We start from the raw sequence: 27,367 nt of genomic DNA on the forward strand, positions 1-27,367 counted from the left end.
AGCAAATTGTTTTTGTTTCAGTTTTCTTAGTTATATTTCGTGACCACGAATTAAGAAATCGTTTTTTTCTTAGTTATATTTCGTGGCCACTATTTAAGAAATTGTTTTTTGCATTTTTCTTACTTATATCTCGTGGCCACGACATAAATTAAAATATAAAAAAATCCGATGTCCCCTCCATGCTTCCGTAGAGGTGACATGCACTACTCCTTCTTTATTTGCACTTCTCTTTTTTGTGTCGTTCTCACGAGATTCTAACTCGAGGGAACGACTTAGTATGTCGTGGTAACGAGTTATTAAGTCCCGGGAACGACATAAAAAAGGGAAGTGCAATTTAAAAAAAAGGTATTGTAATAAAATAAAGAGTAGCGCAATAAAAAAGAGTAGTGTAATAAAAAAAAAGAATAGTACTATTAAAAGAGTAGTGCTTTGTTGCTATGTCGAGAGAACGACTTAGTAACTCGTGGAAACGAGTTAGCTATGTCGTGGGAACGAGTTACTATTTCGTTCCCACGACATAGTAAGTCGTTACCACGACATAGCTATTTCGTTCCCACGAGTGAGTCAACCAATCAAATTTTGCGTAACATGCGTAATAGCTATGTCGTGGTAACGGGTTAGCTATGTCGTGGGAATGAATAACTATGTCGTGGGAACGAGATAGCAAGCCGTTCCCACGACATAGCTAACTCGTTCCCACAAGTTACTAATTCGTTCCCTCGACATAGCTAGCATTCACTACTCTTTTTATTGCACTATTCTTTTTTTATTACACTACTTTTTTTATTGCGCTACTACTTTACTAAATTAAATAAATGTAATACTTTTTAAAAAAATGCACTTCTCTTTTTTATGTCGTTCCAACGACTTAATTAGTAACTCGTTACCATGACATACTTATGATACTAAGTCGTTCCCTCGAGTTAGTATCTCGTGGGAACGACATAAAAAGAGAAGTGCAATTTAAAAAAAAAAAGAGTACTGCATGTCACCTCTGTACCACCGTAGAGCACAGTTGTTTTAACGTAACGGTTTACCAAAACAAGCTCGACTAGCTTTGTTTCCCACCAGTATACGGGGTATAAATACGCTCAGGGTGTGTCTGTGGTCAGTTCTAACGAGTACTTCCTGGGGACTACTTCGAAGTTGCATTCAAATTCAATAGTACATATAAGTAATTGAATACTTCTGGTCAAGTTTTTGTGTTTGTGTTTTAAGAAATCGCTTATTCGTATCAGTATAATACTGAAACAGTCCTGGACTCCCGGTCAGGTTCTTTTGCGTTTGTGTTTTAAGAAACAGCTTATTTGTATAAATATAGTACTCAAATACTTTTGGTAAGACTTTTTGTGTTTTAAGAAACAGGTTATTTGTATAAATATAGTACTTGAATACTTTCTTAGTCAGATTTTTTGTTTTAAGAAACAGCTTATTTGTGTAAGTATAAAGAACATGATTAAATATCATGTACACAAGTTTTAAATTAACGTCGTGTGGTAGTGCCTTAGGATGAGAATATCCCGACATCCTTTATCCCGAGAAATAGCTTAGCACTTGCCACGGGTACAGGTTTTATTTGTCCATAAAATGATTTGTTTACCTGTGCGGCTCTGGTATTTCAGTGACGGATATATTTGGTACTCGGCATACAACAGCAACATTATAAAAGAATTTTTGTTTATAAGGTATGTTATTTACACTTACATATGTATTGGAATGTACATCAATCAAAATGTATTTTGTTTGTCAACTCCTGTTTTTTTGTGCCATCTTCTTCCCCAAATAAATGCTACTCGCCAAATGCACAATAGTGTTGTTGTTTTGTAGGAGATATGTTAAGACTAAATTATTTCCTACATTAGAATGTGAGACGTTGGAAATTCAAATGGTCTCGTTTAAATTCATTTGCAGGACAACGCCTTCTATTCGTTTACATTTTCACCATTTTATGATAACGTTTATTATGATAACGAACAGTTTCATGAGATAATGTCATACGTGTCTATGCTATTGATTCCAAATAAGGGAACATCGGCAGAATGTTAAAATAATGCAAAATCTAAAATAGGTTAAAGACTGAAGTTCCGTGCAGGCCGATAATGATCTGCACTGTCCGCTATTCAGTCAGTAAATTTTTATTAGTGAACACCCCTCCGAATAATAAATGGTATTGCTAAAATTGAATGATGGACCAGTCCATTTTAGAAATTTAGCAGGCTAAAGGATAAAATATTAATGTGTCCATAGTTGCTAAGCAACAAAAACTTGTCAAAATGTAATATAAATGTAACATTACACATAATCATAAGATTCTTTTCAATAACATAAACAAGTACGAAAGAGGTCAACGCAATTGCACATTGATTGAGACAGAACCCCATTGCATCAAAACACTAAAGGCCGCAGTGATGCGCCTATCCAAACAGAACTAGGGGACAGTTTGGTGTATTAGATATAAAAATGGCATATTTGCGATATGTGTATAACCTAGCAGTCTTGACAGATCACTTTATTTTCAGAGTTTTAATCATCACCTCTATAAATATACTGCCTGCATACTCAAACAGCAAATACCACACGACTATGATTGCACCACAATAAAAATACGACAATAAGGACATTAAACTTACTTGCCGAGCCATACATAAAATGCCTTTCCAAGAAAACCACCACAAAGTAAAAGAGATGCATCTCAAACAACAACCAGTCAGCCGCGGGTGACATTGACAGCGACCGTTGACCCGACTTTGACAGCGACCGTTGACCCGACTTCGGACAAAAGTGTTCTTTTAAAACGTCATCTCCAGCCACTGAGTGGAAATAATTTGAGTTTAAAGGTCACTATGACATTGACTTTCAACCTACCGATCCCAAAACAGTTTAGGACATCTACTTGCCACAGCCAATATTAATAGCAAAAATAGCAAAACACGCTCAAAGTATTTGTACAGGTGGCCATAGACCCGTTAAAGTTACCTTTTAAGTTTCATAGTCTCTGATACCTTGAACTTTGACCATTTGATCCAAACTTACAGACCACAAATATCATCTCAATAAATCACTCGAGGAGGCTTGTTCGCTCACACACAGAAATGTAGTGACTACTGAAACACAGACTGGCGTTAAATTTGCGGCATTTCCATATTCTATAGACGTTGCTCTCTGACGCACACACAAAAAGCATAATTATCTTCTCTGAAAATGCTTTGACTTTCAGTGGTGTGTGGGCTCAAATCTCTCTTGGTGACAATCGAGCTCGTTAACAACGAGAGGGCCAAGATGACCCTAGGTCGCTCACCTGAGAAACACACCATAACTGTGTAAACATGTCTGACCTAGCGATTTCATAGAAACAAATATTCTGACTAATTTTCATTAAGATTGGACCAAAAATGTGGTCTCTTGAGTGTAAACAAGTATTTTCTTTGATTTGACCTAGTGACCTAGTTTTTGAACCCACATGACCCAGATTCGTGCTTATCCAAGATTCCATAAAAACAAGCATTCTGACAAAGTTTCGGGAATATTGGAGCAAAAAGTGGCCTCTAGAGTGTATACAAGATTTTCCTTTTATTTGACCTAATGACCTAGTTTTTGGCCCCACGTGACTCAGATTGATTCGAAATCATCCAAGACTTTATTATAAAAACATTCTGACCAAGTTTTATGAAGAGAGAATAACAGATGTGGCCCCTAGAGTGTTATAAAGCTTTTCCTTTGATTTGACTGGATGACCTAGTTTTTAACCCAACATGACCCAGATTCAAACTTGACACAGAGGTCAACAATACAAATTCATGAAGATCTAGTGTAAAATGCAGTTCCTATTGCATACACAAGGTTTTTCTTTGATTTCACCTTGCGACCTAGTTTTTGACCCAAGATCACCAATATTCAAACTTGACATAGATTTCATCAAGGCAGCCATTCTGACTAAATTTAATGAATAACCAGTGTACAATGCAGTCCCTATTACGTACAATAGGTTTTTCTTTGATTTGACCAAGTGACCTAGTTTTTGAACACAGATGACCTATATTCAAACTTGACCTAGAACTCATCCAGAAAAACATTCTGATTAAACCTCATGAAGATCCGGTGTAAAATGCAGTCCCTATTGCATACACAAGGTTTTTCTTTGATTTGACCTATTGACCTAGTTGTTCAACTACGATTATCAATTATAAAACATGACATAGATTTCATCAAAGCAACCATTCTGACTTAATTGCACGAAGATTCAGAGTAAAATGCAGTCCCTGTTGCATACACAATGTTTTTCTTTGATTTGACCTAGTGACCTAGTTTTTGACCCAAGATGACCAATATTCGAATTGCCCTAGATTTCATCGAGGCAATCATTCTGACAAATTTCATTAAGATCATTTGCAAAATATGCGTCTATCGCATACACAACGTTTTCCTTGATTTAACCTAGTGACCTAGTTTTTGACCCAAGATGACCAATGTTCAAATTTGACCTAATTTCATCAAGGCAATTATTCTGACTAAGTTTTATGAGTATCTAGTGTAAAATGCAGCCCCTATTGCGTACACAATTTGACCGGATGACCTAGTTCTGACCCTAGATGACCCATATTCAAACTTTACCTAAATTTCATCCAGACAAACATTCGGATCAAATTTCATGAATATCTGGCGTAAAATGCAGTCCCTATTGCATACACAAGGTTTTTCTTTGATACGACCTAGTCACCTAGTTTTTGACTCCAGATAACTCATATTCGAACCTGACCTAGATTTCATCAAGGCAATCATTCTGACCAAATTTCATGAAGATCAATTGAAAAATACAGCCTCTATCGCATACACAAGCTAAATGTTGACAGACAGACGACGGACACCGGACATTGAGCGGTCACAAAAACTCACCTGAGCATTTTGAGCATTGCTCAGGTGAGCTAAAAACAGAGCCAACTAGAACAAGTTTGAACAACTATGAAAGCTGACTTTATACCCCAAGATGCCTTTTTGATAAAGGGACTGCAAACGTTTCGCACTTTGTCCCAATGATGTCATAATGGAAGGTTATATTCAAGTTTTCTTCTCTAACGTAATAAATTACATGGAATGTCTCTGCGATAAGAAACATTGAGAAAATATGACTGGTGCACAAAAATCGAAGATAAATTACCCATGTTTGATACGCATAGTACCCATTGGCCTAACTCTTAAGGCATGGGTTAGTATTTTTTCCCGTTGGATGCAACGGTTCTCGTAGAAAATGCACTGGTGGGGATGTAGTGTATAAAATGTAAAATAGCATTTTCTTTCCGGTCTGGGTCTAGTGACCAGTCCGTTATTAAAAGCACAAAAGTATCTCTAATCTACTTGTATTACACAGATTGAAAGTAAAAATGAACTACCTGTATGATTATATTATATACTAGGTGATAGGTAAGGAAGAGAGGTCATTAACTTAAAATCATAGCTTCTTGCTATATATACATGAAAACACTGAGAGAAAACAGGTCCGAGATAACAAAGGCAAATGGGTTAGGCCCAAAGTTCTTTCATTAGCGGTCAGTCCTCTCCAGACAAATGTTACACGAGTTCAAACTGTTTTATCACATGCATAATATATAATGTAACATGCATATATATACATGTATAAGGCAAAATAACTCAAACTTGAAGCATTGATATTGCTGGTTATATAGCAGACAATCAAATCATTAGAAAAAACGAGACAAAACTGCAGAAAACTAGAATTCAGTATGCTGATTTTTTGTGTCTTTGCGACCATACACTTTTTATAGAAACATATAAGTTACTCGCTTCACGAGGAGAACTTTACATCAGTAGTAGAATTAATTGCCAGTTAAAAAGCTATCAACTTGATAAAATTGATTCTTTATCTGATGATATTGTTTGAACAGTCTCGAAAATACCTTAGAATTAACCAAATGAGGAATACTTGCATACAGTTTTCCGAGTGGTTGTGGGTGAGCATGCCACTGCCACCACCATCCACTCACTAGAAACTCTGCGTCCCTGGACTCTTCCCTCGCTAAAATCACCATAGTGTTCTAATTAAAATTTATCATTTAAAATGTTATGTCTGGCTTTATGTTTATCCAAAAGAAGATGTTTCTAAAATGGTAAAATAGTGTTATATTGCAGTACCAAATAAATATTTCACTCAAATAAATAAACTCGTGTGGATATAAATAGCCAAGATTGCATTTTCTCCGGATATAAACAGCTAACCTGTTGGCAGAAGATAAATCGAATACTTAAAACAAAACAAATAATACAACCTCAAAACATTCCAAACCAGATATTTCATCTTTATATATTAATTCTCAGTTTTGGTGGATTATAAAAATGTACATATATGTACGACAGAATCCATTAGTATTGTGTGTCGTTTTTAGATATTCTGTACAAAGACATGAACGAGCAAAGATACTGAAATATGACCCTGAAGTGTAGGCCCTACGTACATGGCAATTGTCAAAAGTAAAAAAAAAAACAACATAATTATAACCAGGGTATAAACAGTAAAAACATATAAAAACACCTTTTTTTTTTGAAGATGTTAATAGCTGCCTTTTCTATTTTAAGTTCAGTGCGTCTCAAAACCCTACCATAACAGTAATTTCAAGATAGTGCATATTCCCATTTTTCTCATCTCCTCAGTTTATTATTTATTAGTAAAATGCACTCATCTGTACAGCATATTTCAGCAGTTAGCTACCCAATCCAGACTGTCTATTTTGTAAGTTAGACCTTTCTAGCATATTCGCCTTCTAAGATTTAGCTTTTATTCTGTCATTTTAAGTTGATCATAAAATCCATTCTCAAGGGGTCAGCATTAGACATACATATATATATTTTGAAAGCTGACATGACAATTTAAGATTTAACTGTCATCTGCTTTACATTTTTATCATATATCATTTACGCCAGACAGACTATGATATCCTAGAAAATAAATCAATTTGAATTTGTAATAAATACTTCCATTTTAGTATTACTTTATTATATGCTATGACGACACTAGCTTTATGGCCGAATTAATAAGACTTGAAATATATGAAAGAAGCATTTAATTTTCATGTCAGAATACCCTTGAGGGTAATCCATGAATAAATCAAGAACAAAAAACTGACCGCTTTAAATACCATACAGATGCCTTGAAATAGAAACAACAGAGAAAGCACTTGTTTGTGGTTCAGGTCCGTAATTCAATGTGTTTTGACTGAAACATTTTAAGACATCTTAAAAAAAATTGATATTATCAGTGTGACCATTGGTAAAACCCGCGCCTTGCATAGCTGACAACAGATTTTGCCAACAATAGCTATGATTCCAAGAATATGCCATTGGTCTCCGTGGCGATATCCTAACTGTGATGTCAATTCGTTTACGGAAGTAACTTACAATTAATTAATTTGTTCATCTAACTGTCACGGTTTGGTCTCCCGGTTTATCCCGGTTCAGTGGTCCAGGATAAACCTTGTTCAACCGGCGTACAACCTTGACGATTCCGTGAACGTCCGGGAAGATCCTTGATGAACCTTGTTGAACCGGCAAACGGCCCCGGTTGTTTTAAAATGTTAAATGCAACCGGGAATCACCGGGAACGATGGCCAAAACCGGCATATTCCGTGCAACATCGGCGTAATGCCGGCAATTTCCGGGGTAACACCGGATATCCACCGTGTGTCTACCGTGATATTCCGTAGTAATCCGGGGTCACTGGCAATCACTTTATACACGGTAGAGCTGAGGCGAACTCCGGCCCCTGGACGGCATGGCGCAGGCAAAGCACGGTATGGCTCCGTCTTGTATAGACTGGTCCCCTGCGAACTTCGAATAATTGGAAGCCATTTTGAATGGGAACCAATATTGGACAGGGAACCAGATTACGTCTTGTACCGGTGGGGTTAGGGAAAGTTACGGTAAGCCCAGGTTTATTCGCTGATTAACTCCCGGTTATAGCCGGAAAATGCCGGCAAACCGCCGGCTGAGTCCGGTAGAACCCCTTTCCACAACGGACTGTCCGGGTTAAACCAGGTGTGTGCCGGCTAATTCCGGCCACACGACGGTGACAGAAGGTGAGGTCACGGATCTAAGATGGTAACAGACGGTGAAGTTGCGGTGACATTATGTAATATGATGATTTATTTTATGCTAACTGATGAAATACTGTTTTATCAGTGAGATATAATCCATATCACTCACTGCATATCAAATACTGATCTACTTGTACATTGTGTATAAATTTTAAATTATTTGCTTAAACTTTGAACAGGATGAAAATTGTAGTCGCACTTCGTTCTTTATAGTATGTTTCTCGATTCAAATTATTTAATTTAATGAGAATTTCACGTTATGCAGCAAAAAATAAAATAAAATGGAACTTTATGTTGTGTGCGTCTTTCTAACGTCACAACACGTCTGACGTCATGTCTGTTTACGCGCGTCTGTTTTCCGCGCCGAGATTAAAATTTTTTGCAAAATGCAACTCTCAACGTAATTAAGCATAAAATAAAAAGAAAATTTGTTTGTTTTTCGTGAATATGGAATATATCTCACCTCGAACTGAAAATTTTCACACGTGAAAATATTTGAAATTTTCTCACTTCTCAGCGAGATATATTCCATATTCACTCAAAACAAACAAATATCCTCTATATAGTAGCCTATATAAAAACACTGTGAAAATCCTATTTGGGGAGGGAGGTTTTTGCCTTCCAGCAGTCTTCGTTCGTTGGGCTCTGTGTTTGCTTCTCAGTAGAGTCGTCGTCAGCTTGGCTTCTCACTGGTGGCAGTTTTCTGGCAGGTTTCTTTGTCTTCGGTAGATCTATGATGTTTGGCTTCAAGTGACTACAAGATAACTTTTCGGGATCGACTTGCGTCCTGTTTTATATGCTACCGAGTAAGCACCGGTAGGAGCCGGTGTGTCACCGGCTCACAGCTGGGCTATGGCGGAATGCTACCTGCGATCATCGGGGCACTCGGGATTACACCGGGATCAATCGGGTTTACGCCGGACAATCACCGTGGATATCTGGTGTCAAACCGGGACTAAATCCGGATCAAAGTGTAGATTCTGCTTCATTATCGGGAGTTTACCGGGACACAGTCGGAGATATGAGGTCCAACTTACATTTTTGCAAAAAAAAGTCAATGTTCGTCCAGGTATACCGGCTAATGTTTACCGGGAGGAACCGGGGCTGTCACCGGGAATGTGAGATCGGGGCTTGACACCAAGGTTTTCACAACTGTTCTAGATGTTTTAAGATGTGCCAATAATTTTACAAGCGTAAATATTGCAACTGATAACTGACTTAATAAAAGTATTAGACGATATCAATGGATGTACATGGTATTATTAATAATGGATTTTTCTTAGTGCACACTTTGGGCAGGAAATAGTATCTGTCAAGGTTCCAAAGATACAAAGAATTTGTCCCATTTGTACTTTAAATCAGGACGGAAACGTTTCAAACCTATCCCCTGTAACCCTAAATTCACTCATTCAGCAAAAGAACTTGTCAAACTTGCTATAAAATTGACGGTTTTAAGAGTAATTTTGCAGTACAATTGGATTGATTGCACCGATAATGCAAAGAAGAATGTTTTTAGATGCAAATTATACGCCGTAACTGTCGTTTCAGACCATCAATTGGTCCAATTTACTTAAAATAAGCATCAGATTCGGCTGCAGTCCATACATTTGCATATACATCTTCCTTTTCATAAACAAAATGAATCTGCAGTTTTGGTAAGTAATGTATGAGAGTATAAAATCCGACCCAGGGCAGTCATTAGTAAACAATAGAAGAATCACTGAAATTGGAATAAAGCAAAACAAATCATTAAGACAAAAGTACAACAAAGAATAAATGGATAACAGGTAATAAGTTGTTCTCTGGTTAAAATTAAAATTATCAGAACGGCAGTTAAATATTGTTTATCATCTTCGCTAGGGTTACATAAGAGGACCAAAACGGGGTCGAGTTGATCGAATATTTCAAGGGAGGTGGGGGAGGGGCCGCGAAATGACCAAATTTGAGGGACGAAATGACCTAAATAGGGACGAGTTGACTGGGGGGGGGGGGGGGGGCGAGTTGGATTGATACATAAAGACTACTTTCATGCCTACAGTATCTGCTCTATTCTGGATCACTTTCGTACTAAAATGCATAGTACGACGGGAACCAGAGTAAGTCTAGGAATGTAATAATCATCATTGATGATGAAGAAAAAAACAAAATATTTTAGGGGTTAGCACTGCAATGTAGCCCGAGAATTTGGTCTTTTGAGTCATTACACCTAAAGCTTTACTACCCTACAACCACCGTAGTTTTGCGTTTTCACTATTGTTATTTCGACTGTCACCATCGTGTTTTCGGCTCTCATCACCGTAGTTTCGAGATATGGGGTTCGGGATTAAAACTATCGATGGTCCAGACGGAACACCGTATATTTTACACTAGAAAAAGCTAGTCAGCGGCTCGTTTATTATGCCAATTTTCAACATAACAGAGACTGAAAGATCTGTGAAGTACACTTTGTGGCAACGTTAAATGTCGCAACGCCGCTAAATGTCGCAACCACCGTTAAATGTCGCAAGGTTGACGTTAAATGTCGCAACCACCGCTAAATGTCGCAAAATCGTCTGCCGCTAAATGTCGCACTTTTAACGTTAAATGTCGCAAAAATTTGCCCACCGTTATATGTCGCAACACCAACGCTAAATGTCGCACTTCCTTTTTGACACTATTCAATTCCTTGTGTATATTTACTTTTCTGAGGGAAGTAAAATTAACAGGTTTATGTAATACAAATAATTATTTTAATGATAAGTGCTGTTACGTATAGCAACAAGAGGGCCTTGTTGGCCCTAGATCGCTCACCTGAGTTCCACACCTTGCTTGAACAGTCGCGCAAGAAAACTATTTGTGAAATTATTTTGTAATAGGGCCAGTGTTTTAGGACAGAAATATTCTGAGGTTTCTTCTAACTAAATACGATTTGGTAATACTGTTGTATATTTGTGGGGGTTGTGTATGGGTGGGGAACGGGGTGAATAACGACACAGAAATCTAAGACACAAACACACAGCACCAAGACAATTAATAGAAAATATAAATATTTACATTTTTGAAGGGGGGAGGGGGAGAGAAGGGGTTATGTGTGGGTAGGCGGAAAAGTAGGATAATGAGGGGAATGAGACTAAACCAAACAATCTTAAGAGACTAAAAGTAAAATAATATCAAAATTCCCGCTTTACCTGAAAGAATGTACAGAGGGCCACATTGGATCTTTCTCTGCCATTGAAGCTTGATAGTTACCTTATGACTTTAAATGTAAACCTCCAAACAAAGAAATAGAACCCATGGCTGATTAATAGAAAATCTTCGTTTTCTACAGCTGGTACAACACACAGTCTTCCTGTCGCGTAGTTGAACATCCAGTTGTATAACAGGCCTGGATTGTTGCCCGAGCCGATTCCCCCCACCCCAAACCCAACCCTTGTTGACTTACTAGTGACTTATACTCATCAAAGCTGCACACAACTATTTTGGAAATAATATTTTCACAAAATGTAGACCCCAAAAAAATTATACTTATATTTCAAAATTCCCCAGGGGGAAGAACCATTGACCTCTTAAAATGGGGGGGGGGGGGGGGGGGGGAGTACCCCTCCAGTACCTTAAAATTAAGAAAAAAATGCACCAGAGGCAACCATTTTATACTTGTTTTTCAAACTTTCCCGGGGAGAAACCCTGAGCCCTCGAAAATGACAGGGATAATCCCTCCCATACACCGAAATTTTGAACAAAACATGCAATTAAAGTCCGGCATTCCATACTTGTATTTCAAAATTGTTAATGCGAATAGATCCTAACCACCTAAAATAAGAGGAGTGCCCCTCTAGTACGTACCTAAAAAATAGACAAAAATGCACCACAGGCCAACATTTCATACCTGTATATAAAAAAACTTTCCCACAAATACGGACAGAGGAACCCCGTACCTACCGCACGTCGCCGGTGATGCTTTTGTTTTAAACTGGTGCCCCCCCCCCCCCCCCCCCCCCCCACACACACACACTCCCTCCCTCCCTCCATCAACAATTTCTGGTCCCCGGCCTGTGTAACGAAATTCAGGTCGACTAAAGACATGCGATACAACGCGCGACAATACGGAGCGCGAGCTTAATGTCTCATGAGCTAAACAGGACTACACAGAATTACATAGTTCAGACCTGAAATAAATCTAGTACTGTGGCGAGTACCATCTTAGTGCTCAAACCTTTAGATATGAAATATATAACGTATGTATGATGCGGAACCACTGAAAAGCAAACGTGCAGATTAGAGTGAAAGGTCAATTCAGCCCTTCCCAAATCAAGCATGCATTACCCAGTCTTATCTCTAAGTTGTAAAGACTGTTTAACTTACCTTATTATACTGTGCGACATTTAGCGTTGGTGTTGCGACATATAACGGTGGGCAAATTTTTGCGACATTTAATGTTAAAGGTGCGACATTTAGCGGCAGACGATTTTGCGACATTTAGCGGTGGTTGCGACATTTAACGTCAACCTTGCGACATTTAACGGTGGTTGCGACATTTAGCGGCGTTGCGACATTTAACGTTGCCACACATGTTACTGGTACATCATCAACCAGTTATATGTACGCAAAGACAAACAACTTTCATTTAGGAAGAATCTCTGGGTGTATATATTACATTAATTTGTTCGAGTCAGCTTTCTAATGCTATTGCTCGCACCGGAAGCAAGGCGATCGGTAACACCAATGGACGCTCACCGAAATTACTGTTGCATAAGGTGCTTTTCAGTCACTGAGGTTGTCAATTCCTAACATGGTATTCGAGTTATGCCTCGGACAAGGTTTTCAAACAAGAGGGCCAAGATGGCCCTAGGCCGCTCACCTGAGAAACACACCGTAACAGTGTAAACATGTTTGACCTAATGATTTCATGGAAACAAATATTCTGGACAATTTGCATTAAGATTGGACCAAAAATGTGGTCTCTTAAATGTAAACAAGTATTTTCTTCAATTTGACCTAGTGACCTTGTTTCTGAGCCAAGATGACCTACATTCGAACTTGATCTAGATTTGATCACGGCAATCATTCTGACCAGATTTCATGAACCTCAGTTGAAAAATATAGCCTCTATCACATACAAAACGTTTTTCTTTGATTTGTCCTAGCGACCTAGTTTTTGACCCCAGATAAACCATTGACCTTCATTTCATCAAAGCTATCATTCTGACCAAATTTCATGAAGATCAATTGAAAAATACGAAAAATACAGTCTCTATTGCATACACAAGGTTTTTCTTTGATTTGACCTTGTGAACTAGTCTTTGACCCCAGATGACCCATATTCTTATTTGAACTAGATTTTATCAAGGCAATCAATCTGACTAAATTTTATGAATATCCAGTGTAAAATGCAGCCCCTATTGCGTACACAAGGTTTTTCTTTAATTTGACCAGGTGACCTAATTTTTGAACCTAGATGACCCATACACAAACTTGACCTAGATTTCATACAGACAAACATTCTGATAAAATTTCATAAAGATCCGGTGTAAAATGCAGCCCCTACTGCATACACAATGTTTTTCTTTGATTTGACCTAGTGACCTACTTTTTGATCCCAGATGACCCATATTCAAAATTTACCTAGATTTCATCAAGGCAATCATTCTGACTAAAATTCATGAAGATCAGTTGAAAAGTACAGCCTCTATTGCATACACAAGATTTTTCTTTGATTTGACCTAGTGACCTAGTTTTTGATCCCAGATGACCCATTTTCGAACTCGGCCTAGATTTCATCCAGGTAATCATTCTGGCCAAAATTCATGAGATAAATTGAAAAATACAGCCTCTATCGCATACACAAGGTTTTTCCTTGACTTGACCTAGTGACCTAGTTTTTGACCCCAGATGACCCATTTTCGAAATCGGCTAGATTTCATCAAGGTAATAATTCTGACCAAATTTCATGAAGATCAGTTGAAAAATACAGCCTCTATCATATACACAAGCTAAATGTTGACAGACGACAGACGCCGGACATCAAGCGATCAGAAAAGCTCACCTGAGCATTGCTCAGGTAAGCTAAAAAGGGAGATTATTAAACAAGAGGGCCAACATGGCCCTAGGTCGCTCACCTGAGAAACACACCATAGCAGTGTAAACATGTTTGACCTAGTGATTTCATGGAAACAAATATTCTGGCCAATTTTCATTAAGATTGGAAAAAAAATGTTGTCTCTTGAGTTTATACAAGTACAGAGTTAGGTTTCTTCTATGTTAGCCTATATTATATGCATGTCACACACATTTCTGATGCTACGGCAATAATTTGAACAATTACGGTAGACAGTTCAACTCTGATATCACATGCCAAATATCACTGGGGTGTGGCCAGTTTTGGACAACTATTGTAGAGAGTCAAACCCTTATATCACATGGCAAATATCAAACCTCTAGAGAAAAATACTTTTAAAGTCTGATAGCTGACAACCTATTTTTACCCAAAAATACCCATAATGTACAACGAAACAGAACCCTTTGAACAACTTTGAAAGACGCCTATCCAGAGATCATTTGTGTCAAGTTTCATCAAAATCCATTCAGTGGTTTTGGAGAAGTTGTTTATAGAAATTGTTGATTAAAATGACCTCTGGCGGCCATGTTTTTTGACGAATAAGAAAACTTTAAACACTATTTGTAGAAGGTCACACAAGGGCAATATGTATAAATTATTTTAAAATCGGGCTAACAGTCTTATACAAGAAGCTTTTTAAATTTCAACTATATACATATAGGGAAAAGTGACCACGCCCCCTGGCGGCCATGTTTTTTTGACGAAGCAGTATAATTTGAATCATCTCGGTAGAGGGTGACATAATGACCATTTGTGTGAAATTATTTCAAAATCGGACCATTGGTTTAGGAGATGTCGTTCGAAGATTTTTCTATTTTTAGCTCTGGCGGCCCCTATATGATTGTGCAACCCAATGGAACCATTTGAAAAACTTTGGTAGTGGACCAACCAAGGAACATCCACGCCAACTTTCATGAAAATCCATTCAGTGGTTTTGGAGGAGATGTCATTGTTAATGACAGATGGATGCACGCACGACGGACACAGCCTAATCACAATAGCTCACCATGAGCACTATGTGCTTAGGTGATCTTAAAATCTAGCACACGACACTATCTTTTTCATTTGCCAAATTTTCTAAGTATATTCTGAAGTTCTGAAAATTCGAAGGCCATAATAATCAAATTCTACATTGTAGAAAAAATTTGATCCAAATGTGCAGAATTACCTTAATAAAGTTTCAATCCAATATATACTATTTTTACTGAGATACAGCCTGATAGTTAGTTGCATTTAAAACATATACCAAATATACAACTAAAAATGTATACCAATTCTCTAAATAAAAACAAGAGGACCATGATGGTCCTGAATCGCTCACCTCTTCCCACATGACCCACTTTTGAGTATGACGTATTTTTTTCTATTATTTGACATAGTGACCTAGTTTTTGAGCTAATGTGACCCAGTTTTGAATCTGACCTAGATATTATCAAGATAAAAATTCTGACCAATTTTCATGAAGATCCATTGAAAAATATGGTCTCTAGAGAGGTCACAAGGTTTTTCTATTATTTGACCTATTGACCTAGTTTTCGACGGTACGTGACCCTGTTTTGAATTTTATCTAGATATCATCAAGATGAACATTCTCACTAATTTTCATGAAGATCTCATGAAAAATATGGCCTCTAGAGAGGTCACAAGGTTTTTCTATTTTTATACCTACTGGCCTAGTTTTTGACCGCACGTGACCCAGTTTCAAACTTGACCTAGATATCATCAAGGTGAACATTCAGACCAACTTTCATACAGATCCCATGAAAAGTATGGCCCCAGAGAGGTCACAAGGTTTTTTTATTATTTGACCTACTGACCTAGTTTTTTAAGGCACGTGACCCAGTTTCAAACTTGACCTAGACATCATCAAGGTGAACATTCTGACCAATTTTCATGAAGATCCATTCTAGGGTATGGCCTTTAGAGAGGTCACAACGTTTTTCTATTTCAAGACCTACTGACCTAGTTTTTGATCGCAGTTGACCCAGTTTCAAACTTGACCTATATATCATCAAGATAAACATTCAGACCAACTTTCATACAGATCCCACGAAAAACATGGCCTCTAGAGAGGTCACAGCGTTTTTTTTCATTATCTGACCTACTTTTTGATGGCATGTGACCCACTTTCGAACTTGATCTAGAAATCATCAGATGAACATTCTGACCAATATTTATGGAGATCCATTCACAAGTATGGCCTCTAGAGAGGCCACAAGGTTTTTCTATTTTTAGACCTACTGACCTAGTTTTTGACCGCACATGACCCACTTTCGAACTTGACCTAGATATCATCAAGATGAACATTCAGATTAACTTCCATACAGATCCCATGAGAAATATGGCCTTTAGAGAGGTCACAAGGTTTTTCTATTATTTGACCTACTGACCTAGTTTTTGAAGGCACGTGACCCACTTTTGAATTTGACCTGGATATCATCAAGATGAAAATTCAGACCAACTTTCATACAGATCCCATGAAAAATATGGCCTCTAGAGAGGTCACAATGTTTTTCTATTTTTTGACATACTGGCCTAGTTTTTGATGGCACGTGACACACTTTCGAACTTGACCTAGATATCATCAAGGTGAACATTCTGACCAATTTTCATGAAGATCTCATGAAATATATGGCCTTTAGAGAGGTCACAAGGTTTTTCTATTTTTAGACCTACTGACCTAGTTTTTGAACGCACGTGACCCAGTTTCAAACTTGGCCTAGATATGATCAAGATGAACATTCAGACCATCTTTCATACAAATCCCATGAAAAATATGGCCTTTAGAGAGGTCACAAGGTTTTTCTATTATTTGACCTACTGACCTAGGTTTTGATGACACGTGACCCAGTTTCGAACTTGGCCTAGATATCATCAAGGAGAATGTTCTGACCAATTTTCATGAGGATCTTGTGAAATATATGGCCTCTAGAGAGGTCACAAGGTTTTCCTATTTTTAGACCTACTGACCTAGTTTTTGATGGCACGTGACCCAGTTTCGAACTTGACCTAGATATCATCAAGATGAACATTCTGACCAATTATCATGAAGATCTTTTGAAATATATGGCCTCTAGAGAGGTCACAAGGTTTTTCTATTTTAAGACCTACTGACCTAGTTTTTGACGGCACATGACCCAGTTTCGAACTTGGCCTAGATATCAACAAGGAGAATGTTCTGACCAATTTTCATGAAGATCTTGTGAAATATATGGCCTCTAGAGAGGTCACAAGGTTTTTCTATTTTTAGACCTACTGACCTAGTTTTTGATGGCACGTGACCCAGTTTCGAACTTGACCTAGATATCATCAAGATGAACATTCTGACCAATTTTCATGAAGATCTTTTGAAATATATGGCCTCTAGAGAGGTCACAAGGTTTTTCTATTTTTAAACCTACTGACCTAGTTTTTGACGGCACATGACCCAGTTTCGAACATGGCCTAGATATCATCAAGGAGAATGTTCTGACCAATTTTCATGAAGATCTTGTGAAATATATGGCCTCTAGAGAGGTCACAAGGTTTTTCTTTTTTTAGACCTACTGACCTAGTTTTTGATGGCACGTGACCCAGTTTCGAACTTGACCTAGATATCATCAAGTTTAACATTCTGACCAATTTTCATGAAGATCTTTTGAAATATATGGCCTCTAGAGAAGTCACAAGGTTTTTCTATTTTTAGACCTACTGACCTAGTTTTTGATGGCACATGACCCAGTTTCGAACTTGAACTAGATATCATCAAGATGAACATTCTGACCAATTTTCATAAAGATCCCATGAAAAATGTGACCTCTAGAGTGGTCACAAGCAAAAGTTTACAGACGGACGGAGGCACGGACAACGGACGCTGCGTGATCACAAAAGCTCACCTTGTCACTATGTGACAGGTGAGCTAAAAACAAACAAAAAAACAACAAACTAGAATGTGTCTGTAGGACACAGAATGTGCCCCCCACTGATACATTTGTCACAAATATGGGGAAATAATTCAAATGTTTGCAGTCCTAATGGGGTATAGCCTCAACAAACATTTTATGAAAAGGATTCATTATTCTAATAGGCCATATACTTTTTGAGCTATGAGCATCACAAACAAAAAATCCACTATTTTGGCTATTTCAAGGGCCATAACGTTGTAATAAATGCCAAGATTCTCAGGAAGAATGCAGAGTGTGCAAGGACACATAATGATAAAGACCAAAGCAAGGTTTCATAAATTTACATCAAATACTTTTTGAGCTAGGCACATAATTAGGTGAAAATGTGCATTTTTTTACTATTTCAGGGGCCATAACTTTAAAAATAGGGGGTGGAGCCAACCAAAAAATAGAGGTGTGCAAATTTATATCATGATAAAGATTGATGCAAGTTTTCAATCATTTATATTAAATACTGTTTGAACTAGGTGCATCACAAGGTGAAAAAATGTGCATTTTTGACTATTTCAGGGGCCATAACTGAAAATAGGGGGCGGAGCCAGAGGAAAAATAGGAGGTGAGCAAGTTCATATCATGATAAAGACTCATGCAAGGTTTCATCAATTTATATCAAATACTTTTTGAGCTAGGTGCGTCATGAACTTCAGACGGACGGACGGTCCACTTCTTTAGGTTTGTGGGCCAACAGCCAAAAAGCCATTTTTAAGGGGCCAACAACGGCCCCAAATAACCTGCTGAACAACCAAAAAGGCCCCTTAAGGATACCCCCCGCCCCCTAGTTTCAGACACATTGTGTAATGGGCCATATCTTGAAAACACATTTTTTACCTCCCCTGAGGCCCTTATTCATTTACAGCAAAAATCAAACGGCCATGGCCCCTTGTTTATAAAAGGCCCCTATTCACCTTTGGGCTACTAAAATGGCCCCAAAACCCAGTTTAGAGGCACGGACGTATGAACGGACAAGACCAAATCTATATGCCCCCACCACTCATGGGGAGGGGGGGGGGGTGCACAAAAACAAACAAGCGGGCCAAGATGGCCCTAGGTCGCTCACCTGAGAAACACACCCTAACAGTGTAAACATGTTTGACCGAGTGATTTCATGGAAACAAAATTAATATTCTGGCCAATTTTCATTAGGACTTGACCAAAAATGTGGTCTCTTGAGTTTAAACAAGTATTTTCTTTGATATGACCTTGTGACCTAGTTTTTTGCCCAGATGACCCATTATCAAACTTGACCTAGATTTCATCAAGGCAATCATTCTGACCAAATTTCATGAAGATCAATTGAAAAATACAGCCTCTATCTCATACACAAGGGTTTTCTTTGATTTGACCTAGTGACCTAAATTTTGACCCCAGATAATCCATATTCAAACTTGACTTAGATTTCTTCAAGGCAATCATTCTGACCAAATTTCATGAAGATCGATTGAAAAATACAGCCTCTATCGCATACACAAGGTTATTCTTTGATTTGACCTAGTGACCTAGTTTTTGACCCCAGATGACCCATTCACAAACTCGACCTAGATTTCATCAAGGTAATCATTCTGACTAAATTTTATGAAGATCAGTTGAAAAATACAGCCTCTATTGCATACACAAGCTAAATGTTGACGACAGATGCTGGACATTGAGCGATTACAATAACTCACCTGAGCCGTGCTAAAAACAAACAAGAGGACCATGATGGTCCTGAATCGCTCACCTCTTCCCACATGACCCAGTTTTGAGTATGACGTCGTCTTTTCTCTTATCTGACATAGTGACCTAGTTTTTGAGCTCATGTGACCCAGTTTTGAACTTAACCTAGATATTATCAAGATAAAAATTCTGACCAATTTTCATGAAGATCCATTTAAAAATATGGTCTCTAGAGAGGTCACAAGGTTTTTCTATTATTTGACCTATTGACCTAGTTTTCGAAGGTATGTGACCCTGTTTTGAACTTTATCTAGATATCATCAAGGTGAACATTCTCACTAATTTTCATGAAGATCTCATGAAAAATATGGCCTCTAGAGAGGTCACAAGGTTTTTCTATTTTTATACCTACTGGCCTAGTTTTTGACCGCATGTGACCCAGTTTTAAAATTGACCTAGATATTATCAAGGTGAACATTCAGGTCAATTTTCATGAAGATCCATTGAAAAATATGGCCTCTAGAGAGGTCAAAAAATTTTAATAATTTTAGACCTACTGACCTAGTTTTTGACCGCAGTTGACCCAGTTTCAAACTTGACCTAGATATCATCAACATGAACATTCAGACCAACTTGCATACAGATCCCATGAAAAATATGGCCTCTAGAGAGGTCACAAGGTTTTTTTATTATTTGACCTACTGACCTAGTTTTTTATGGCACGTGACCCAGTTTCAAACTTGACCTAGATATTATCAAGATGTACATTCTGACCAATTTTTATGGAGATCCATTCACAAGGATGGCCTCTAGAGAGGTCACAAGGTTTTTCTATTTTTAGACCTACTGACCTAGTTTTTGACCGCACATGACCCTGTCTCAAACCTGACCTAGATATCATCAAGATGAACATTCAGACCAATTTTCATACAGATCCCATGAAAAATATGGCCTCTAGAGAGGTCACAAGGTTTTTCTATTATTTGACCTACTGACCTAGTTTTTGATGGCATGTGACCCACTTTCGAACTTGACCTAGATATCACCAAGATGAACATTCAGACCAACTTTCATACAGATCCCATGAAAAATATGGCCTCTAGAGAGGTCACAAGGTTTTTCTATTATTTGACCTACTGACCTAGTTTTTGATGGCACGTGACCCACTTTCGAACTTGACCTAGATATCATCAAGGTAAACATTCTGATTAATTTTCATGAAGATCTCATGAAATATATGGCCTCTAGAGAGGACACAAGGTTTTTCTATTTTTAGACCTACTGACCTAGTTTTTGACCGCACATGACCCAGTTTTGAACTTGACCTAGATATCATCAAGATGAACATTCAGACCAACTTTCATACAGATCCCATGAAAAATATGGCCTTTAGAGAGGTCACAAGGTTTTTCTATTATTTGACCTACTGACCTAGTTTTTGATGGCATGTGACCCAGTTTCGAACTTGACCTAGATATCATCAAGATGAACGTTCTGACCAATTTTCATGAAGATCTTGTGAAATATATGGCCTCTAGAGAGGTCACAAGGTTTTTCTATTTTTAGACCTACTGACCTAGTTTTTGACGGCACGTGGCCCAGTTTCGAACTTGACCTAGATATCATGAAAGTGAACATTCTGTCCAATTTTCATGAAGATCTTGTGAAATATATGGCCTCTAGAGAGGTCACAAGGTTTTTCTATTTTTAGACCTACTGACCTAGTTTTTGATGGCACGTGACCCAGTTTCGAACTTGACCTAGATATCATCAAGATGAACATTCTGACCAACTTTCATAAAGATCCCATGAAAAATGTGACCTCTAGAGTGGTCACAAGCAAAAGTTTACGGACGGACGGACGGACGGACGCACGGACGGACGGACGACGGACACCGCGCGATCACAAAAGCTCACCTTGTCACTTTGTGACAGGTGAGCTAAAAAAACCTGTGTAATTAAAACTAAAGCAAAAGTCATCTTACCAGGGTACTTCAGAAGCTTTGGTGACTAAATACATGCAATGATGCAACAGTTACCAAGCAGGCAAAACTTAAACCAAGATGCGTCAGTGGCTGAGTGTGCAGCTGAATGGTAGAAGGGATGGATATATTATAATAAGAAGTAATATGTAGTTATATAAATAGTTCTAAAACAAACAAAATCTCTTCCCACTCACTAAGACCAGTCCCATGTGAGAAAAAAAATGACAACAGTTAGATAGAAGTAAACAAGATAAGAAAACACTGTTCACTCAAGGTTGCAAAGAAATAAGTAAAATGCAGTTGATCTAGGGTTTCAAATGACCCAAATATTTAAGGCCAACTCACATGACATATGTAGGACCACAAGTATTGCTTGACACAGTCTAGGTGCTTGACAAAGAAAATGAGAACTATGCTATGAAGCTTTAACAAACACTATTAAAATATCTGTCCTCAGTGACCTTTAGCAGATGTCTTCCACACCTAGTGCAAGGCTTAAGACAGTGCTAGGGGGCTTGAGGGGTGTTGCACATTATATTACCTCTCAAGAACAGTCTCGATCAAACCGAGTCTGCTATTATTTTGCTTGGTTGGTTGCTAATTGCTTCCAAACGATCATCTTACAGATTTTATTGATGATGATAAAGGTAATAGTTAAGAAGATGAAATTACCATAAACCTTAACACACCATATACAGGACTATTACAGTATTTGACCTTTGGGTACCTGACCCAAAACAAACTTGATCTCCTTTGACTGCAGCTTAGTTGTAAAGCTGCTGGACAATTGCAGACATTGAAGTACATGTGTTGGCCTAGTTGCTTCACACGTGTTCGAATTGCCCAAAGGCGCAGTTTGACCAGTGTGTGCCTGTAACCAGTCTTTATATGTGCTAAACGCAGAATAGGAACCAGTAATTTGTATCAGTGGCTTTCATTGACTGACAAATTACACAAGGGAGCAAAATCAACAACTAGAATGTGTCTGTAGGACACAGGGTGTGCCCCCCACATTGGTACATTTGTCACAAATAAGGGGCAATAATTCAAATGTTTGCAGTCTAAATGGGGTACAGCCTCAACAAACATTTTATGAAAAGGACTCATTATTCTAGGCCCTACACTTTTTGAGCTATGAGCATCACAAAACAAAAAATCCACTATTTTGGCTATTTCAAGGGCCATAACTCTGTAATAAGAGCTAAGATTCTCAAGAAGAAAGCCAAGTTTGCAAGGTCACATCACGATAAAGATTCCAGCAAGGTTTCCTGAATTTACATCTAATACTTTTTGAGCTAGGCACATAATTAGGTGAAAAAGTGCATTTTTTTACTATTTCAGGGGCCATAACTTTAAAAAATGCGGGTGGAGCCAGCCAAAAAATTAGAGTTGTGCAAGTTTTTATCATGATAAAGACTTAAGCAAGTTTTCGATTATTTATATTAAATGCTTTTTGAGCTAGGTGCGTCACAAGGTGAAAATGTACATTTTTGACTATTTCAGGGGCCATAAGTCTAAAAATAGGGGGTGGACCCAAATGAAAAATAGGAGGTGCGCAAGTTCATATCATGATTAAGACTAATGCAAGGTTTCATGAATCTATATCAAATACTTTTTGAGCTAGGCATGTCACAAGGTGAAAATGTGCATTTTTGACTATTTCAGGGGCCATAACTCTGAAAATTGGGGGTGGAGCCAGATGAAAAATAGGAGGTGCACAAGTTCATATCATGATTAAGACTCATGCAAGATTTCATGAATCTATATCAAATACTTTTTGAGCTAGGCATGTCACAAGGTGAATGTGCATTTTTGACTATTTCAGGGGCCATAACTCTGAAAATAGGTGGCAGATCCAGATGAAAAATAGGAGGTGCGCAAGTTCATATCATGATAAAGACTCATGCAAGGTTTCATGAATCTATATCAAATACTTTTTGAGCTAGGCGTGTCACAAGGTAAAAATGTGCATTTTTGACTATTTTAGGGGCCATAACTCTGAAAATATGTGGCGGAGCCAGACGAAAAATAGAAGGTGCGCAAGTTCATATCATGATAAAAACTCATGCAAGGTTTCATCAATTTATATCAAATACTTTTTGAGCTAGGCGCGTCACGAACTTCGGACGGACGGACAAGACCAAATCTATATGCCCCCACCACTCATGGGGGGGGGGGGGGGGGAGGGCACAACAAGAGCTGTCCGTAAGACATCACGCTCAACTTTTCTCAGTGCTTGACTCTAAATTAGAGCTTTGCCAGTAAAACCTTTATAAAACTTTAACCAAAACATTCTAAGTTAAAAAGGGGCCGGACTCAAAAAATTCCAATCAGAATTATGGGGATTATTTCTCCCGCTGTAGACTCTGATAGTAAATAACTATTTTAAGGTTTCAAGTCAATAGCTTTGATAGTAACAGGGATATTTGACTTTATCAAAAACTTTAACCAACGGCAAAGCTGGCGCTAGGGCGTTGATGCAATAGCTCTACTTTTTCTTCAAAAAGTCGAGCTAAAAATTGTATAACTGGTCAAACAACCAATGTTCAAACAGATGTCTGCCTTTTTCCGTGTTCAATATTTATGCCGGGTTTGATGAGAATATCGCCAGTAAATAAGAAAACAAGCTTTCCATAAAACTTTTAACGTAAAAGTGACATCAACAGAGACACAAACACCAAAGAGCTTACAACAGACCTCCTTCATCTTTGCACTGTCCAGTTAAAAAGACCTTCAGAAAATAGTGAATGCAGCTGAGCTAAAAACACAGATATGCAAAGAAATTTTACAATTTTATTATGATCTAAACCATATATCACTTCATTATAATCATAACATAAAATTATATCTGTAGAATTCTGTTTATAATAATTTAAATTAAACCAAATCAGTATAAATTCATCAAAACCATAATTATAATATCGCTAACAAGTAATAAAGGAATATGTATTTTGATATCTCTATAAACATTAAAATGTCATTCCAAAAGTATAACTTGGCAGTATATATATGATATGAAAAGGTTTTACATAGTTCCAGCTAATTGACTTTGATCTGATGATATATACCCTCTAGTAAACCTTTATATGAGCTGCACCATGAGAAAACCAACAAAAAGCGTCTGCAACCAGTCTGGTCTGTATCCATGCTGGTCGCAAACGCACTATGTTGGTTTTCTCATGGCGCGGCTCAGATGGTTCTTTCCGACTAACTGTTCTATATCTAATTGGTCATTTTCCAGACAACTTTCTATAGTTTATTCTGACAACAACATTTGAGTTTAAAAGTCAGTGACCTTGACCTACTGACCCCCAGAAAACACAGGGGTCATCTACTGACCACAGACAATCATCCACCAGTGTTCTTTAGTTATTGATCAGAAACCACTCTACTGACACACTAACTGACAGACTGACATTTAGCAAAACAATATACCACTCTCCCTTGAAGGGGGCATATTAAACAAACATATCAATTTTCAACTATTTCTCCTTTAAAATCCACAAATTCATGTCAACCCTGGAAACAGGGAATTTGGCTGAAACCAAGAAATCTTACACCAACAGAAATTAAATTATCTAGAAGTACTGGTTTGGAACCAGTTTCCAGACAAAATTCTGTTCTTCATTCAATATTTCCTCAGACATCACTGGACAAAATTGAATTTTACACCCCATTAACTTCAGCTCCTATTACAACAGAAGAGCTATTGAGGTAAAATTTAGTTTTCCCAACAGTTTTAACTGGGTCATTAAAAGTGGTGAATTTCTCCATAGGGTACTCTAAGTGTCCAGACAAATATTTCTAAAATAACTTACAGTTATTCTGGAGAAGAAAAAAAGTATTTTTATGATTCTCTAACTTATAACCTTTAATCTAAGATTTTACTAAACTTGGAACCTAAACAGCTTAAAATTGTTGTACATATACATATGTACTGTTGTACATATACATATGTACAATGCTGTCTACTCTACATGTCCCAATACTACATGGAAGATTATTTTGTAAACACAGGGCTGGTGATATATCATTTGAAAATTATATGTAAATACTTTTGTGAAAAAATGTTTCCTTGTGGACACGAAAATCAAATAACCAAAATAAAGCATTTCATTTCACTTGTCCAGAAACTGGTCATGGGTTTCCAACCAGTATGTTACGGATTGCCTAGAATGGTCATTTTCCATTGAACAAGCTTGAACGCAGAGTAAAATTTTAAAAAGTAAATGGTTTGATAACAAGAAGCTGGGAAAGTTCATCATCAAAGAGTCATTTCAAGTACAAGAAGCTGTCCCTGTTATGATCCATTAAATTCTATTGTATTTTATTAATAGTTCGTGGTTATAATTGGTCCTTAAATCGGAAATATGCATCATTTAAAATATTCTTTTTAGAAAGAACTTGGAGAAACATTAAAACAAGCACATTTAAATGAAACTCTGTGCTCCTACTGACTGCCATTTCATTACAGGAATAATATTCAGACGGCTATTAATATGTTTTTGTTAGTCAGATTTTCATAATTTGTTTTCCAGACATTTTATTTAAATAAGCTCTCTTTAATGTATTATATTTTCAAATATTGCATATTTCCCTTATATCAAACTGTTTAGATCCAATATTTATGATTCAACATAGGGATACGCATGAATACTGTAGATTCGGTGATATTCACAAAGATTTGATTTTCACAAATAGTAACAAATAATGCAACTTACGAATTCAAAACGTACGCATGTATATCAATCTGCATCATGTTCTAAAACACAATCATTAATTGCTTACCATGTAATCACTAATTAAAAAAAAGCCCCTGTGAAAATTACCCAATCTACGGTAGCAGTAATTAAACTGTTACAAATGATAAAAAATTATCACAACTGCAATCAAAATTTTTATTTGCTGCCAGGAAATGTCCACTGTCAATGTAGATACTTCCAATATCTTTCAGACAAGTCATCTAACAAACCTGAAAAATAAATGCAACATTTAAATAGATAGAATCCATGACTTGACCATTACAGTCATATAGTCTATAGACTAAGACATTGATTTATTTGTATTATATATAAAAAAAAAAATTGGCTGAGTACTGTTTCAATGCTGTTTTTGGTTGAGTTTTTCATGTAATCCTAATATTGTTATCTTGCTTAATGTACTGTAGAAAATGTAGCTGAAGAAAGATGAAAAAGTAAACTAGATGTTCTTTTGAAAAGACCGAATGTCTCCCCATATTGCTTTATTTAATTGGAAGGGTGAACTGATATATAATGTCATGACCGCAGGGCAAGTCCTGCCTGTGATCTAAGAATATTAAATGTTGGTGTTAAGTTATGTTAATACCCTAAAACGTGGTATAATGCTTATTTGACATTGATATCACTGTATGGACCTTCACCTTGAGCCTACAAGACTGGAAGTTTTATTCTGCATTGCATCTCTCAATAGGGGGTACAGTTGTGCGAGTATGTCTGAAAATCATTTGCAGTGTTAAACAAGAGCCGTCCACACAACCCCCTCCACTATTTGATAATGTCTACATCAAACCAGGACTATAACTTGGCAAGACTTGTGTTACTGAGTTAT

The 27,367-nt window shown here is 37.4% G+C and overlaps 1 protein-coding gene across 1 annotated transcript in view; it reads right to left on the bottom strand.

Moving 5' to 3' along the window:
- Nucleotides 1-24,557: 24,557 nt before the first annotated feature.
- The window catches only part of LOC123526124 (uncharacterized), an 80,633-nt gene continuing 77,823 nt past the window's right edge, over nucleotides 24,558-27,367 (bottom strand). Inside the window, exon 13 of the mRNA XM_045305140.2 lies at nucleotides 24,558-26,750. Coding sequence (XP_045161075.2) covers nucleotides 26,704-26,750 — 47 coding nt within the window. The 3' untranslated portion in view covers nucleotides 24,558-26,703. The remainder of the gene's footprint in view (nucleotides 26,751-27,367) is intronic.

This window comes from Mercenaria mercenaria, chromosome 1 (genome assembly GCF_021730395.1).
Source record: "Mercenaria mercenaria strain notata chromosome 1, MADL_Memer_1, whole genome shotgun sequence".
In the NCBI taxonomy this organism is placed as follows: domain Eukaryota; kingdom Metazoa; phylum Mollusca; class Bivalvia; order Venerida; family Veneridae; genus Mercenaria; species Mercenaria mercenaria.